The sequence below is a fragment of the Excalfactoria chinensis genome, chromosome 3, assembly GCF_039878825.1.
Source record: "Excalfactoria chinensis isolate bCotChi1 chromosome 3, bCotChi1.hap2, whole genome shotgun sequence".
Classification (NCBI taxonomy): Eukaryota; Metazoa; Chordata; class Aves; order Galliformes; family Phasianidae; genus Excalfactoria; species Excalfactoria chinensis.
Window position 1 is genome coordinate 23,397,267 of NC_092827.1, and position 18,110 is coordinate 23,415,376.

An 18,110-nucleotide genomic window follows, 5' to 3' on the forward strand; every position below is an offset into this window, starting at 1 on the left:
GAACACTTGATTCCAGAGTTTACCTACAGCATGAAAAGATAATTATATGCTGTTCTGCATGGTGTTAAACATTATAATGCAGTCTGCTAATCTTTTAAAAAATGCCAATTTGTGTTTTAGTGCTCTCTTTTTATTGTAGTCACACAATACTCAGCACTGTCATTTCTACAAAAGGTTTTTGAGAAATCTTTCTTATCTGAGTCAAAACTAAATTGAAATTCAGTATTTAAAGGCTGTTCACCTGAACGAATAGTCTGCCAGAAACATATTGATAAAGTGCTTCAAAACAACAGTCCAATCACTTTTGAAATGGAATTCATATTAATAAGATTTTGAAATAACAGATAAAAAAAGCCTACTGACACAATGAGAAACATGAGACAGTAAGTACATATTTTTTTCCAGCAGTGACACTGCAGCTTGTCAGAAATTCATGCTAACCAAATACTTTACAAGATTTTAGTGTAATTATGAATAACTTGTAAACTATTTAAGAGGATAGAGGAGTGGGAAAAATTCTGGAAATCATAATAATCTAAATATATGAATCATGAAGACTATATAACTAATTTTTTTCTGGCACAAAAGTTGAGGCAACAGAGTTTCCACATGAATGACTTCCTGAGCAATAATGGCAGAATACAAATTCCTGACATCTGAGATTTTCTTTTACCCAGTCTTGTTCAAAGCTGCTGAAGCCACTGGACCATATCTAGGCTTTATTTTATACCTATACATTATGTAGCCTTGCTTTCATTCTCAAGCTCCTCTTAAATCGTTGGAGATTAAGAAGATGAAAGCTTGAAGCCCTTATCATCCTTAAGGATAGGCATAAACATTCAGATTGGATGTTGCAAACCTAGATATTATTGTGTTAATCAAATTAAGTCTGCACATAGATACTTAACTATGCCCTGCAGTAATGTTGTATAAACACAAAAAAGTAGCTTGAGCTCATTCCTACCAAAATCTGATATCATGTAGCTAACAGTAGGAGAAGACTGGGCTGTAACCACTCTCAGAGAGGTTCACCTGTGGAGACATTACTGGGAATAATAGAGCCAAGTGAAATTTCCCCTACTTCCTGAAACCTCAGAAACACGTCATGTAACTGTTTCTGCAGAATTCCGTGTCCCTAGGTCAAGCCCATACTGGGGACTGTGCAGGTTCAGAAATAATAAGCATACAAACAACTAAAAGTTAGAGAAGTTGTCCTGATTTAAAAGCATGGCTTCCCTGAGCTGAGAATAGAATAAATAATGAAGTAATAAAAGCCTACATTAAATCCACACAAATACCTACAAGCAGTTCCAACTAATGTCTACAGGACTGCATTACACCAAAGGCACCCAAACAAAATCGAAAATACTAAATGATATGCAAGTATCCCCTTATGTGAAGTCTCAGCACTTTTGTTTTCATACCTTGAGATGCCAAATGCTGACAGGATAATTTCTAACATTCCAAATCACTCAGATGCACTCCTATCAGTCCAGAAGCACATTCATCTTCTTAACGATACTCAACTGTGGCCTATCCAACATATAACAAATGACTTTTCTATATTTAAAATTAAAATGAGAGCATATATCACAAATTGCTCACAGAAATAAAGGAGCAAACTATCACAAACACATAATGATACATGGAAGAAGACCCATTTTTTTCATGCTACATAATAGTTGAGCCTTAAACAATGATGTTTCCTTCAGGTCTATAAACCCTTTTGTTCGTCATACAGAAAATGAAATATAGAAATCAAACTCATGATTGGTATGAACTGTCAGAGTTTTGTTGCAGCTAATGCCTAAACATCCTCTTCCTTACTTTTTCTTTTTGTTACCAGGTATCTCCCCCAGTATTTGCTTACAATATTCCTGACATACTGTCAGTGTAGTTTGTGTAATCTGTTTCAAAGACATGAAAGATTGTTTTTTTTCTAATGACAATACTTGATACAATGCAACAAGAATTTGCACCAACAGCTTAGCAAGTTCTAATCATGCATGCTTCATGGAAAAGCATAACATATGTTTCTATTCTAGGTAATGTATTATGAAGGGTCATTTGGTCTTGTATTTTATGGTACAAGGTAATAACTTATGCATAATATGAAGTAATTCTCAAATATATTACCTTTTCCAGTTACCTAGGAACATTATTTGCCCCTGTTTCTCTACTCATCATTTTCTAAAAAACTGAATTCTATTTCCAGAGCCACAAAATAATGAGTTAATAATTCAGTGCAGTATGACAACTACAGATTTTAATGCTGTGCTACATACCACAAATAATATAATACAAAATATGAAAATTTGACCTTGTTGCTGTATAACTCAAGAAAGTTTTCCAGTTGAGCCATGAAGATGATCAGTTTGGAAACAAAAGTCCATACAACAAATAATCTGGTGTATAATCTATCACAAGCCCTTTCTCACTAAAGCCCAAGTGAATAAAAGCTACTAACTTTACAGAGAGTAGCTTATTGATTCATTTTTAAGCAATATATGTAAAACTGTTTTATTTACTTACAATTCCAGACTATCCTATTCATGAATAAATTTCCAAGTAACACTTGAGGAACATTTCTGCATATGTATTAGACCAAAATTCCATATAACCCTGATGATGAATAACAATTTATTCACTATACTTGAAGTACTGGATATGAGCTCCCACTTATGTGTGAACACTTTAAATCTATTTGTGAATAGATTTCTGAATCTTACTTATATTCTAGCACATCTTAATAAGGATATACTTCAATGTAATGGATGTAAAGATTTTCATTTTATCAAGAATGTATCCCAGTATGCATCAATAAATAATAATATATACTGTATATCTGGTAGTCTAAGCAGGGAAGTCATAAATGATTAATCCTGGAGGAAGAAAATTGGCAGTTGCTTTATATGAATCTCATTTAAAAAACTAAAATAAATAAAATAAAAACACAATTTATACATTCATTATCTAAATTATTGCACTCAGTGTGGAAGATGGGATAGTAATGTCACAGAAATGCTTTATAAGTAAGACTCCAATGGTATTTCCATGAGTGTTATTCCAATGAATATGAATGTCCATCACCATCAAAAACATCAGCAGTCACTGCATATTTGAACAGCATATGGGTGCGTTTTGGGATACCACAAATTCCTCAGAGTTTATCTTATATCATATATATATATACATAATAGATGTATATATCTATTTTGTAAATATGTGTGTGCGTGTTATGTGTATACATATATATGTTAAGTAATTTTGTACAAAGCATTTAGCTGATAGAAGTATGATAAGGAATTTGTAACAGATAGGTCTGGGTGTTAAAGAGTAATTTTAATTTCGCTTCTACATGCAGAAGTTTATATTACCTGTTATTTTCTTCAACATCTTAAGGAACTGCTATGCTATTCATGGGTATTTATATGCATAATGTATTGTGAACATGCACTCTATCTCCTTCATTAACTATGGGGTGTACTACCTATGGGGCACCTGAATCAACTGTGATCTGCAAAACTCTTCTTCCAGGACACATTTTTCCTGCAACTCAGAGGACAATTTAAGTAACAAAGAGCAGCTAGTCTGGATTTGTGGGTAATTGTTTTCATATTCTTTTTTAACAAAAATAATTTATTTCCAAATTATTCAGGACTAAATATTTGGTAAATCAATTTATATAAATGTAAAACATTATTTTTAGACTTACATTTGAATCTATGAATCAAATCACTTCACAGTTAGAGACTCAATATCAGCATTAATGTAGAGTTGAAGGGAGTTATATGAGTGCTTAATTATGTTTTTAATTAAGAAAAAAAGGCTTACTGGCAATTTCCTGTTATCCTGTAAGGATTAACAACACAATACAAAGGAAACATCCTTTTACTTTCCCTCTCATGCCAAATAAAAAGCATCTGCTAACAGATTTCTTTAATATAACAGCAGATGAAATAGGACCTGTAGCTCAACAAAAGAAAAAAATAAATAAATGCAGAGCTTCTTGTTTGTTTGTTTTCCTACTTCAGAGATCATTGTTAAATGAATTCTTCGAAGTTGATAGATATCCCCTAAATCATTAACCTGCCTGAGCAACAAAGAATGCTCGTCAAGCAGACATTTACTTTCACAGCAAGGGTCTGGGAGCACAGGAGGGGAGAATTGCCAGTAGGCCCTGAATTCAGCAAAGCACTGACAATTCCCAAAGTTAAAAAAATAAAAAATAAAAAATACACTTTCTTAAGTCTTACATACACGATTTGTGAGGTCAGAGTCTGGTATTAAGAGCCAGGGTTACTTCTAAAGATGTTACTTCTTGGACAGTGTGAAAAGCAAAAGAAAATGATCTGAGTAATGTCTTATGTGCACATTTTAACCACCAACCAGTAACCATCCCACCTTCTACCAAATTTTTCTAACAGTAAGGTTTTTTTAGTTTTGGGTTTTGTTGTTGTTGTTCAGATGGTACAATTATTTTTATTTGAACCAATGGTATACCTAACTTACTTAATAGGTAAAATATCATGCCAGTACATAGATTTTGGCAAAGAACCCAAAAGGCTTGAGCACATCCAGTGATCTCCTCAGGACCTTGATGTAATCTGCAGGGATAACATTCCACTCCTCATGTGAACTTGGAAAATTTTGAATATAGTGCAATAACATGAAGTCTTTGTAAAGAGACTATCAATGAACTATTACTCTGTAGGAACCTCTAAAGCATTATGATTCTCTACTGTGGGAAAACTACTAAGACTCTAAGAAAGAAAGTCACTCTCCAAGAGCTAGTGAATTATGGGAATTGAATGTAAAATATGGATGCCCGGTCCCTACTGGATTCAAACCATCTTTGATAAAAAAACAGAAATAAGGGGAAAAAAATGCCGTCAATAATACAATTCACAATTTCAACATCATCCTTTTTGTTTTCATTGCTAATGACTGTTCAGAGCTGCACATGTACCTTTCTTTATTTGACAAAACAGAATGCATCTCAGGCTCCCCTGTTCTTCAAAAGGATTGGTTGTAAGAGAATATGTAAAAATGATATTTTCATTTTTTTTTTAGGAATTGCAAAAGGGTTTATTGTTTTTTCTTTAGTAATATATGGCTGCCGGTTAAATCTTAAGGAAGTTTTCAGATTTCCTACAACTCCTATTGAGAAGCCAGAAAGTACTGCAGATTGCAAAAAAAAGTATGGCACTCCGAAATTAGAGCTAAAACGTAATTTTAATACTGGGTAGATAAACAAAGAAGGAATGCTCAATAGTACAACAGGAATCAATCAGAAAAACAATCTAGAGACTAATCAATGTCTCTGAATAAGAGAACATTAATCCTTGATGGAGATGTTACAAACAAAATAATATCTAGCTTAGTTATCAAAAACCTGCTCACCATATTCTCCTAACATGTTGATCTTGGAACTGAATTTCAGAGGACTACAAAGAGCTGTTGCTCCAAGTCTGCTTTTTTTATTTCATTATTCTATTTAATTGTTTGCACTGTAATTTAATTTAGTGTAATGCTGCCTCTATTGTGGCAAAGCAAAATTCCTCATAATAGTAACGCATTAAAATATATTAAAAGTATTTATCATGGTCCTCAAGAGTATGGATAACATTATGCATGGAAAAGTGGGATTGAACGTAATTGCTGCCAATAATTCAAAGTAGTTCTTTTTGCATTTATCTGCACATAAAACAGCAAGAATAATAATTATATTGAAAAAAAATAATAAAAATCAAACCTTGTCATTATGAAGCCTCATGCAGATAAATAAAATACTTTGGAATACAAAACCCTTATCTGCAAAAGTATGGATTGGGAAGAAACATCAGCATGAGTAAATCTACAGTCCCCTAAATTGCTGCACGTCACTGAGTTAATTTACTTACAGTTTTCTTCTTTTTGTTTTTATTTATTTATTTTAGTCCCTTTTGACTCACACTGACTAGCCGTTCGCATTTGAAAGTTCTGCCACTTGTAGGAGAAGAACAGGTCTTCATTGGCTGAATGGGTTCACAACCAATTTCTTGGGGTGAGCTGAGGCACCAGAGTACCCATGTGTGCAGCAGCAATAATTGAACTGCACCAGCAAGCACAAGGATTCTCCTGCCTGTACATTCTGAATGACTTTTGAAATTAAAAAGAATTTGGCACAGATCTCAATGCCAAATTGTCTTTTAGGTGTCAGGTTGGCACCATTACATACAGAGAGATCACTGCTGAGTTACCGGCAGCTTGTTTCAAATGCATGATGCATACATACACAGCATGTGTTTACAGCTTTTATGCTGCACTCAGAAATACTTGTTATGCTACAAACAAACAAACAAAAAAGTGTTCTGTTTCCAGGTCATAAAATTACTCAGCATTTACAAGTTGACAAAACAGAATGTATGTCATTTGTCACTACATATTATTTTCACTAGAGACCATCTTAATATTCCCATGTTCCTCTTTTTTGCCAGATGTTTGTCTTTTTTTTTTTTTTTTTTTTTTTTTTTTTTTTTTTTTTTGTGGTCCTTTGTCACTATTAATTTAGAATCATAGAATGGCTTAGGTTGAAAAGGACTTGAAAGATCATCTAATGTCAACTCCCTCCCATGGGCAGGTTTGCCAACCAGTAGAACAGAATTTAGAACAGAAAGAATAAATCTGAAGTGTTATCACAAGACTTTGATCCTTGGAAGCATTCTAAGTGTCCCACCATTCTGAAAACAGTAATTAAGTGTTTCAAAAATTCCGTCAGAGTTCTGGTTGTTTTAACATTAGACGTGAGGAAAGGGATGAAGACTTAATATCACCACTATGCTGCAGAACATGGATATTTCAGCATCTCTTCAAAGGCTGATGTAACTCTTTATGATAACTTTTTTTTTAACTCTCAGACTTACAGTCTGCAAGTTTTCAACACAAGGTTAAATTGCCTATTTTGAAAATGCCATCACTAACTACATGGAAGTATTATAGCATTCCATGAATCAAGTTAGCAGGAAGTATTTAAATTGATATAGCAGGTTCAGTCTCTGCAGCCATTCTAACATTTTACTCTTTAGACTCCCCAGTCTCAGAATGAAAGGATTTTAAGTATGCTTTTATTTATTTATTTATTTTTCCTCACTTAGCAAAATACTAAAGATGGTTTACTCCTCCTTGGCAAAACTGACGTTAGCTTTAACAGTAGAGGACAAGCACTTCTGGGACATTGTGAGTATTAGTGGAGATTATACTGACTTTATTTAAGAGTCAAAAGAGATAAATACAGCAATTTTCCATTTAAATTACAAAAATTTTGAGTTCCTACCAAGTGCCCCAATTTTCTCATTGTTTTAATCTACCTTTGTGTACAGCCAATATATGCACCTTATTTCTTTGTCAGTAACCAATGCATATGGAGGCTAGGATTATATCATAATCTCTATTTTTTTGCTATTTTTCCAATTTAAAATCAAAACTTGCATTTTAATTTTCCCTGTATGCAGAAGAATAAGTCTTTGCTATATTTCCAAATCATTTCATAACAAAAACAACTTAGCACTTCAGCAAGCTCAGAAGCTCAGTTCAGTTTCCACTAATAAGCACATAAACTTGCACAAATTGTTTGGTATTTACATCTTTTTTCAAGAAATCAGAGACAAATAAACTACAAACTGAGTGAGTTAGTTTCCAAAATTTATTGCCCAAAATTTTCAGTCCACAGTTTGTCTCTCAGAGACAAAAAGGCTTTGAATTTATTCATTTTAGTATTCTTCTGGCCTGTGGAATGTTCACTGTGTTATGATGCCTGCCTTGTAATCTTAGGAGATCTGTTCATTACTACTGACTCAAGGAGGGACTGGCTGAGAGATGCCATAGAGGATATAACTTCTGTCACTCAGCACAGCTGCTAATTCTCAGAGGATATTTCACCAGATCTTGCATTAGCGACAACAGACCTCACTACCAAGCTTTCTTGTAGATAAAGAACTACAAATGCTGGGAAACAGAGATTGTTTCTGTTTTTTCCTAGTAGCTGCACTTTGGATAAAGTGGGGTTTTCTGGATAAGAAGAGAATAAACAGCCTTCAGGGAATGAGTTGATTTGCACTGCTCTGGGGAGCTGGTGAAAGATGTGTGGAGGTCAGACACCCAAGAGGAACAGTGAAAAATGAGGAAACAAACATTTGTCATGGAAATCCCTTCCATGTAAGTCTGAGTGAACTCATTCTGTAAATATGTGTAAATTTCAGTAAAGAAAACAGTTACAAGCCAAAATTAGGACTGGTGAGAAGGTGTCATATGAAAGCTTTCCAAGGACCAGTAAGCCCTGGAAGCTGCTGATGCTGGTGGACCTCTCAGAACAGTCTGAGAATACCAAGAGGTTGGTATCAGCTGGTACCAGCACAAACTGTCATCTGCAAGGTATAGCTCTGCCTGTATCCAAGACGAAGGTTATGGGATTCTATATAGATCTTATAAACTAAAGGAGTGTCTGAGAGACTTTCTGAACACCTGTCTACTTGCTAGTATGACTTTTTGCTTTCTGAATAGATAACCAGATATGGCCTCCAAAATTTTGCTTTAACCAAGTAATTGTGGGCAAGTGTGCAAATGAAATATGAGACTGAATAAGTGAACACACTGTTAGAATAGCTGTCAACAATTAGTAAAATCAGCTTAAAGAATGAAAGATGTTTTAAAGAAAACTGTTTGTACTGGGGAGGTGGAGAGAATTTGGAAAGGAAAAATGCTTTGCAGCAGAAGCTGTGTGCTGCTGTTACTCCTGCTCATATCTCAAAGGCAAGCCAAAGGCCTAATCCTGCTTTTGATCATAAACCCACTTGTAAGGTACAATGGCTGTAAGCTGTAAGGTATCATGGATGTAGAGATAACTATTCAAAGTCAATAACACTTTTACACACAGCAAAGGAAAATCTAAGAGAAAAAGATTAATTGGGTGAGCACCAATTAGTGATTTAAAACTAGTTATTGATGCTTCTGGGTGTGAGCCATTTTTCTAAATCCAGTGTCACGCATTGCTCTATATTTCCCTTGGACATTCTGTAGCTAAAAATGATAAAGGAGCAATTCAATGAAACAGAAATATCTTACCTAATAAGAAACATTTAAGGGATTTTGCATAAAGTCCAGACCAGAAGTCACAGCAGGCTAGAAGTAAACCTGCAGTTTCTGTTTTAAGGAATCAAAGCAGATATTTTTAAAGAAATACTATATTTTTTATCTCCAACTATACTTGCTGAAATCTCAAGATGACACATTGGGCTAAACTACTGTAGTGATAAACTAGAGTGAACTACCACATTGGTATGAGTGGAATGGGACCAGCATAAAACCTAATGCAAAAGATTAGGTGATTTTTTTTTCCTTAAACTTTCTAGTGTCCTTCAAAATTATTCATGCTCAAAGTGGGGTCACTTTCATTGGGAATAAAATGCAACACTATACTATACTGCAAAAATGTAAATGATTATTACAGACACTATGCTCATGGTAGACTTGATATAGAAAAAATATATTGTAGCTCAGACCACAAAGTTATTGGGCCCTATGTGACATTACATATGTGAACTTAACCATGTAAGATATTTAAACCTGTATTTAAATATTGCAGGACTGCGGGCAGGACAATGCATTGAACAGACCTGGATCCACTGCAATTCTCCCATATCTTCAAGATCTTTTAAAAGATATAATACGGCTGTTAAAACCCTTAATAAAGAAGATATATTTCTCACTGAATGCAAGTACATTCTCTGTGTGTTCAGTTCTCAGTTCTTTGCAGTTGCCAACAAAGTCTTAACACCTACATTTTTGAAAAAGAAAAACTCATACAAGAAATCCTGTCTAACAGGACAAGCCACTGTCCAGTGGCAGCAGAACCTCCTTGGAAAACGTTTAATTCACAGATCAAACAGAGGAAGATAGTTCTAGTGCATTAAGGCTTCTGTGATTAAACTTTGTTGCTTTAGTAACTATTTTAAGTAACAGCCAAAACTTGAAGAAGAAAGTTAAACGTTCATTCAATAGTTGGCAACCATTGAATCATGGAAAAACAGTTGATAAGAGTTTCCCAAGCTGCAAGTTTGTTCTCTAATTCTCTGTATTTTATAATAAAGAAATGGGAATCTAGTAAAAAGGACTAAACTGCACACATGATTTCTGAGCTGTAAATGGCTGCTGCTGAGCATCTGGGGATGCAGGCATGGGCAGAAACTCAAAACTAGCTTTTGGTTCATGCTCCAAACAGCAGTACAGATTTAAACTGGAGTGGCAGGTTTAAAGAAACAGCACAACTCCTTAAACTATCCTTTCCCCCAAGAAAGGTTCTTACTTGTATCTGTTTTCAAGTGCCTAACACAAGAAACTTAAGTATTTAAGAAGATGCTACATGTTTTCCTGCTTCTTTTAAAGAAATTCTATGCTGTTTCTGTTAGAGCATATTTTAAAAAGCTATTCCTCCTCACTGCATGCATTTTTATGGGGTGTTTTGTATTTTTTTAATGGCATAGTGGAAAGCATTCACTGTATGGCTGAAAAGGAGCAAATGTGCACCAAAGTATGAAAGAAATCAATTCATTCCACTTGTAATGAGATTTCTCCTCAGTTCAGTTTGATTGTTTACCTTTACTATTGCGTCCAACGCTATTTGGAAAAGAAAAAAAAAAAAAAAAAAAAAAAGAGCAGAAGACAGAGAAAAGAATCAAAAGCCAAGCAAATTTGATATGACTATGTTTAATCTCATTGCTACCTGTTCTGAAGAATGTCTTTGCATATTTACAATACAGTAATACCACAGGAACGACAAACTTTAATGGCATCCTGTCAGTCACCAAAGCGATGAGAGCTGATCCTGTCCAAAGAACTGATTGGAAACTGGCTATGCTCTTACAATGGGCACAACTCTCAATGACCACAACTATGTTCATCATGTTGAACAATAACGTCTCTATGATTTAGAAATAAATGGAGTTATTCCACTGACAAGTATTTCAAAGTTTAGCTGCAGTCAACATTGAAAGTACAAATCAAAAGGAAGAAGAAGCAAAAGTCCATCATCATCTTCTATTGTGCCTAGAGGTAACGTGGCATCTTGTGATGTTTTTCTTGCCAGAACTCTGTAGGATCATTCCCCCTGAGTTGCGTTCGTTATAGAAAAATAGACTTCTGCTGAGCCAGTGGCATTAGCTTAAGCACAAAGATTTAGGGACTCACATTAGCCACAGCAATTTAGAAGAATCATTGCAGTTTTCATTATATCTGCAGCAATATCCTGCAAAACTGCTGCAGTTATTTTTGGGCATCTCTTCAGAAATTTCTAACACAGCTTTTTGAGAGATGTATGTAAGCTTGGTGGAGTTGCTGATGCTATTTATGTTAACTAAGCTGCACTGCCTTTTCAAAGTCACCTGCCCTGTTCATGCACTGTAGACACTGTGGCTCTGCAAAGAACTCAGGTCACTCTTATCAACAGTGTAAGGCTCAGCAAGGAAACAGCCCCAGCCCTTTAGCCTCTGAAATGTGCACAGAGATTTCTTTTTTAAGAATAAGGAAATTCTGAAAATGAAATAAACTTCCTTTAGTAAAAGGAGGTTTCCAAAATTAGAAAGTGCACCTCCACTTGCCCAAATTACAAAACATGCCCAGAGTGCTTCACTGTAGAGCCAAATGTTTGCCTGCTGTCATTTTGGCACTATAAGACACAAATTGATGTATTGTTTCTTTTTGAGCACTAAGTAAGGATTTCGGGTGTAAATTTCTTTAATCTTTTCCACTAAGAATATCACTGACACTCGGCTTCTGTTGCTCTAATGCACCTGAGCAGCCTGCTAACCAGAAGAAAAGCCTGCATGCCAGCAGTCTGCCTGTGAACTGGTTCAAGCCTTTGGCATACCATGGAGAGTCTTAAGAGTGTTCTAGTTTACAGAGAGAATTACACAGATTTTTCTTGAAAATTCCTTCAGAAGGAGGACTCATCAGTCCATACACATCAATTTCCAGTATGGTATAAAATTAACGAAAGCCTTCATAGTCTGGTATTATGTATTTAAATCAGTAAACAACAACAACAACAACAACAAAAAAGCTGCGTAAATGTGGTCAGTGGGCTTGTTTTATGGCAAGAAAACTGTTTTAATCAGAGTAAGTTGCACTTTCCTTAGAATCACAGAATCATAGAATTGCTCAGGTTGGAAAAGACCTTAAAGATGATCAAGTCCAACCTCAGCCTAACCATACTACACTAACTCTTAACAACCCTCCACTAAATCATGTCCCTGAGAACCACATCCAAGATGGTGACTCAATCACCTCTCTGGGGAGCCTATTCCAGTGCCTAACCACCCTTTCTCTAAAGAAGCTTTTCCTAAACCTCCACTGGTGAAACTTAAGGCTATTTCCCCTTGTCCTGTCACCAGTGAGAACAGACCAAACCCACTCTTACTGTAAGCACTTTTCAGGTACTTGAAGAGAGCAATAAGGTCTCCCCTCAGCCTCCTTTCCCCCAGATTAAACAGCCGCAGTTCCTTCAGTCTCTCTTCGTAGAGCATATTCTCCAAGCCCTTCCACAAGCCTTGTTGCCCTTCTTTGGACCTGCTCCATCACCTCAGCATCCTTTCTGTATTATGCATGTAGGTGACGTAGCAATTTAGGCCATTATTTATGCTCACCATTAAATATATTTTCTTTAAATTTTACCAGGTTCTCAATCTAAAATATCTTCTCATAAATGCTAATTGCAATTATTATCCAACCCATGGACATTCTTGCTGTCTTTTCCTTGGAACCAGCAACAGTGACATATCGAAATCAGACAATTCCTGTCTCACTGTAATTGCAAAGAGGTTAGTTTTCTATTCATTCAGGCATATATAAATTGGATTAAGATAACAGTTGCTTATGAGGCACTTTCTATAGAAGTAGCTTCCATCACTACCGTATTTAACTCTTAACTGCTTTACTACAGAAGTTCACATTTTACACCCTTCTCATATGAATGACGTTTGATGAAGTTCATACTTAACTTCATATGGCTTTTTAGTCCTAAATACTGTATGAAGAGGGGAAAAAAATTACAACAGAATTTTTTTTCTGAAGACATACTCATGAGTGAATATAATAACTGCCACGATGGCACTGTTTGTTACAATAAGATGAAATTCAAACAGCATGATAAGAAGAGTGACCAGTCTCAAAATCAGAGGACTTCATCTATTTATGTGCTTAAACCTCTTTATCTGGTAACAAGCTCTTCACACTTCACTGTCTGGGCAATTGCTGCTTTTGGCAATAATGATCTGAGTGGGTGGCTGAGAATGGAGCTGGGAGACGCAGTACAAATGCAAATTACTGTACTTAGCAGCACTCACATTCATTTGTCCAGGCAGTCATTTTCTATAATTCCAGAAGTAAGCCAGAAGTCATAAAATATTGTGCTTGTCACTAACTAAAAATAAAATCTGTCATGTAATCAGCATTTATTATCATAAAATATAGTGTTAAGTAGATAATTGAAGTGTCAGTATTCCCAATGTCATAAAGAAATTGCTGAAAAAATGAAATACACTCCATGTGCCCAATTTGTCTTTTTGTGTTTTATTTTTAATATTGCTATTGGAGATCTCATAATGCAAGTGTGACTGTTGATACGCATTACCAAGGCCAAATAATAATAACCATAAAAATGGTAAATTCCTGATTAGCCTTTCCTTTATTCTGGCAAGTTATTTCTTTCATTATTTTAGCTACTGAGATGAATGACAAACATGACAGAAAGGAAAACTGAATAAGGCACAGCATTACTAAAGTCTATCTACAGTTTCTCAGGAGGAATAAGCTTTTCTCAGAACAGATTAGCTTTTAGACTGTTTCTCTTTTAGTGAATTATTTAAATAACAGTGGCAGTAATAGTAACTGTGGTGGTATATGATTATATGGGAAGACAGCAATTAAAGTAACAAACAACAAATATTTGGAGTCAGAATCTAGCTTACTTCTATTGAGTCATTAGTAAGTAGATAGCTAAGGCACAGATGTATCAACACTAATTGCAATCAAAATCCAGATACAGTACCTTAGCTTTATCCCTCATGGAGCCTTTTCCCAGGATAGACATTTTTGCACCTGTTTCTTCTTGTAACCTCTTCAAGGAGTTTCCCCTTGGTCCAAGCAATTTCCCAACAAAATTGAACTAGAAAGTAAATAAGAAAAATATTTTAAAACAAGGAGCACTTTAAAAAACAAAACAAAACAAAACAAAACAAAACAAAACAAAACAAAAAACCTTCATAAATGAGTTGCTTAAAGAGAAAAGTTTATTCTTATTTTTTAAAAATAGTTCTAGGATCAATTCACACAAGTGTGAAGAAAGAAGTTATTTTCCCATCTAGCTTGGAAAGGAACTATAAGCCTTCACTATTTATCTGAAACCCAGGAGGTTCATCTTTAGGAGAAAAACAGACAGTGGCTGCTTATTTTTAGCACAGAGCTAAACAAGATCTTGGTTTACTAGATGACACAGGTGAAACTAAGAAAATGAACATGTTCTTTCCTGAGACAGTCAGCTTTATTGGCACAATAATATATTTTGCAAACCTAAAGCTTTTGATATGTTTCTAAGAATTGATGCTTTACATATTGATTTTAAAATAAGTGTCATTTGATGTATCGGTTTCAAATATCTGTTTTGCCAGTAATTGAACAAGTCACAAAACCAGATCACTACAGATATCCAGGCTGCTTTCTGAGAGGATTTTGCAGTGAGTTGGAATTTGTCTGATATGCTGCTAATACCCTTAAACAGTGTACAGTTCACATGACACATATAATTTTTTTTTGTTGGAGTTGGGAGTTGGACTCGATGATCTCTAAGGTCCCTTCCAACTCGCACAATACTATGATACTATGATGATGATGAAATCTTCAGGGATGAGGAATGCAGCACATCCCTGGACAGCTCATTCCAATGCTTGACCACACTCTCCATGAAGAATTTTTTCTATGTTTCTAGTCTAGACCTCCCCTGGCACATAGTGTGAGGCTGTTTTCTTGCATCCTATCACCTGTCACCTAAGAAAAGAAACCGACACCCTCTTCGTTGCAATTGTTGCTACTTCCTTCAAATCTTGGTTAAGCCGTCAAAGAAAAAAGGACATAATCACAGGAAAAAATAAACATGTAAGACAAAATCTATTTCCACCTAAATTAACAACACCAATTTCAGTAAGAAAAAATGTCTAGGAAATGCCTAGGGGGAGAGAGCTGAAAAAAACAAACAAACAAACAAACAAAAAACAACAACAACAACAAAAAAAAAACAACAAACAAGCTTTGATGGTCAAAACAACATTTTTTCAACATTTTTCAGGCTTGTGTGTTTGCAGTTTTTTCCAACTTTCTCAACTTTCTCTATAGACTTAATAAAAGTTAGCAACTCTTCCAATAAATCCCATCCCTTTAAATCATCATGGTATCAACAATACTAAGTCTGTACTAAAACTCAAGCTATGTATCTTCCAGGGCCAACTTTGCCTGAAATAAGTTGCTCTCTTCAGATGGGTTATTAAATTTCATATGGAAATAACCCTAAGGATGAGAAAGGAACGGCAAAGATTGAATTTCAACTTTAATTTGAAACTATATACTAACCCTAGGACTTAATCTATAAATGTAAGATTTCAAAAATGAAATCTCATGCATGTGCAGACTCATTAGAGAAGGTCGAGCAAACAGCAGCAGCAGATCTTTCTCTTCTCTGCAGGGATCACATGTGAAGAAAGACTGTTAAAAGATGAAATATCTTGTGCCACTTACACTTCACTAATCAGAATAGAATCTGAAAGAATTTATTCTGCATTCCTTTAGTGTCTCTAAATATTAGAAAAAATATGGCTTTCAAAAGCTGAAAGTGCTATATAGCTGCCTAGGTCTGGGGTACAAGATGGCCAGTCAAAGCTCAACAACATTTGCTCTATGAATGGAATAAAACTATTAAAATAGAGACTATGAAGATTTATGTTGAACATTTATACTAAGTACTTTATAAACTGCCTAATAATTACCTTGAAATATTGCTGCAAAGGAGCAGAATGGCCAGCATAAACTACATACAAAGTGGATTTTAATCACTTCACCGGAAATAAGTGGCTGGGGATTTTAATTCTATTGATTATGTAGCAGAAAGACATTCACACTTCATCCACCTTCGACTCTGAAAACATACATCAGGAAGCATTCAGTTACTTGCAACTAAAAAAATGAACTGCTGTTATTTTGGTTTTCTCTAAAGTTGCAGAAAAGCTAGTGAACAGTATCAGAAATTCTACCACTATCCTCAGTCTTCCCAGCATCAATAAATTCTAGGGACACCGGCTATCCTTAGCATTAATCTATAATTGTAAGTCTGAAAACCCCTTCCAGTAAGACATGCTACACATCAACACTCTTGGTTTGCTTCACATTAAGCCCCAGAGAAGAGGTGGAGGCTGAGGAACTGCCGGAAGGTGTTCTCTCCTGTTTCCTTCATAGCTGGGCTCCGAAGAGACAAAGCAAAGAGTGCAATTACTAATACAACCTACTATATGGCTTCCAAAACTCAAAGATGACTACAATGCTCAATACATACAAAACAGCAGTTTCTTAGCTGCCAATTTTATCATAATATAGGCCAAGGCCACGCAATATAGGAAAATAAAATCATTAATCCAGTGCCCAGAGATGGCAAACAACTCAGCAGAGAAAATAAGCAGCAAACAAGGTGCTACACAATATGGTTCCATGTGAAAAATTTCAAAGAACTCCATAAACAGGAAAAAAATTATCACCGTGACAAGCAATTATCAAACTACCACAGCATCCTGTGTTAATGTGGTCCGATCATTCCTGCTGTTATCTTAACCCTTCAGGCCCCACAGTGGGTGCCAAAATGACTGCTGTGGTTGAACCTGGCAGGTGGCTGAGCACTACACAATCCTTCACTCACTCTCTACCCTCCTCAGTGGGATAGGGGAAAGAATCGAAGAAACACACCAAGTAGAACTTGTGTGTTGAGATACAACTACTGACTAAAATAGAGAAAAGGAAAAGGATAAAAGTTAAGACTACATCTATCTGCCTGCCTATCTATAAATACGAATGCATATAACAAGTGATGCACAAGCAACTGCTCAACACCCCTTGCTGATGCCCAGCTAACCCTTGAGCAGTGGAAGAGAAAGAGATGAACTCCCACTCCTTCAAAAATCCTTCCACACAATGTCATATATTATGGAATATCCTTTTGGCCAGTATAAGTCTGCTATCCTCACCCTGTTCTCACCCGGCTCCTTGGGCCCTTCTCTATGAACGGCCCTGGCTTTCTACAACACTGCTTGACTACAACTAGAAATACTGGTATATAATTAACAATTTTTACTCCTAGAAACAAGCATAGAATCATACCAGGTATTTTGAAGAATACAATTACATTCCAGTTGAAACTATGACAGACAAATATTTACAAGATGTCTATTTTATATGGTGTTGTGAATTCAAGGAGAAGTTTCTTCAGTATATAGCATATTAAAGCAAACTGTCCAGGATATGAAACACTATAGGAGTTTGAACTTTCAAGCAGGTATCCAAGGTAAATAGACACAACTCCATTACTTCATTTGTGTTGTACAAAAACGGTGAAAAGAAAGTGAATTTGTACCGTAAAAAGCCTGTAGCTAATGTTAGTATACTTGTATCTTCGCTGTTTTATTGAACTAGGTATTTTATTGAACAGGGCTCAAGGAGCTAGGCAGATAGCATCAGTGACTTCCAGGACTACCTCATTTTTTAATGCTCAGAAAAGCAATCAAACACTGAACCCTTTGGCTGTATACACCGGACTCTGACAATATGGGATAAGCACACTTTTGGATAATTTAACCAATATCTAATGCTCAGTTTGCTTGTGAGAACCACATTTAGAGTACTGCTTGTACAAGCCAAGGAATACTGTGAATGTTTCCAGAAGTGGGTCACAGGATCTGAGATCTGTTGGAGTCTTCCAAAAGCATGAGGCACCATGGGCTGAGAAGAGTCACCCCTGCTGGACTCACCATCCTTACAAGGACACT

At 35.6% G+C, this 18,110-nt stretch overlaps 1 protein-coding gene across 11 annotated transcripts in view; it reads right to left on the reverse strand.

Moving 5' to 3' along the window:
• Positions 1–18,110, reverse strand: part of KHDRBS2 (KH RNA binding domain containing, signal transduction associated 2) — a 329,216-nt gene that overhangs the window by 211,840 nt on the left and 99,266 nt on the right. For all 11 annotated transcript variants that reach the window (XR_011903072.1, XR_011903071.1, XR_011903067.1 and 8 more), the window contains exon 3: positions 14,081–14,197. Coding sequence is in view for 1 of the 11 variants with exons in the window: in XM_072331773.1 (XP_072187874.1) it covers positions 14,081–14,197 (117 nt within the window). In the remaining 10 variants the exon portion in view is untranslated. The remainder of the gene's footprint in view (positions 1–14,080; positions 14,198–18,110) is intronic.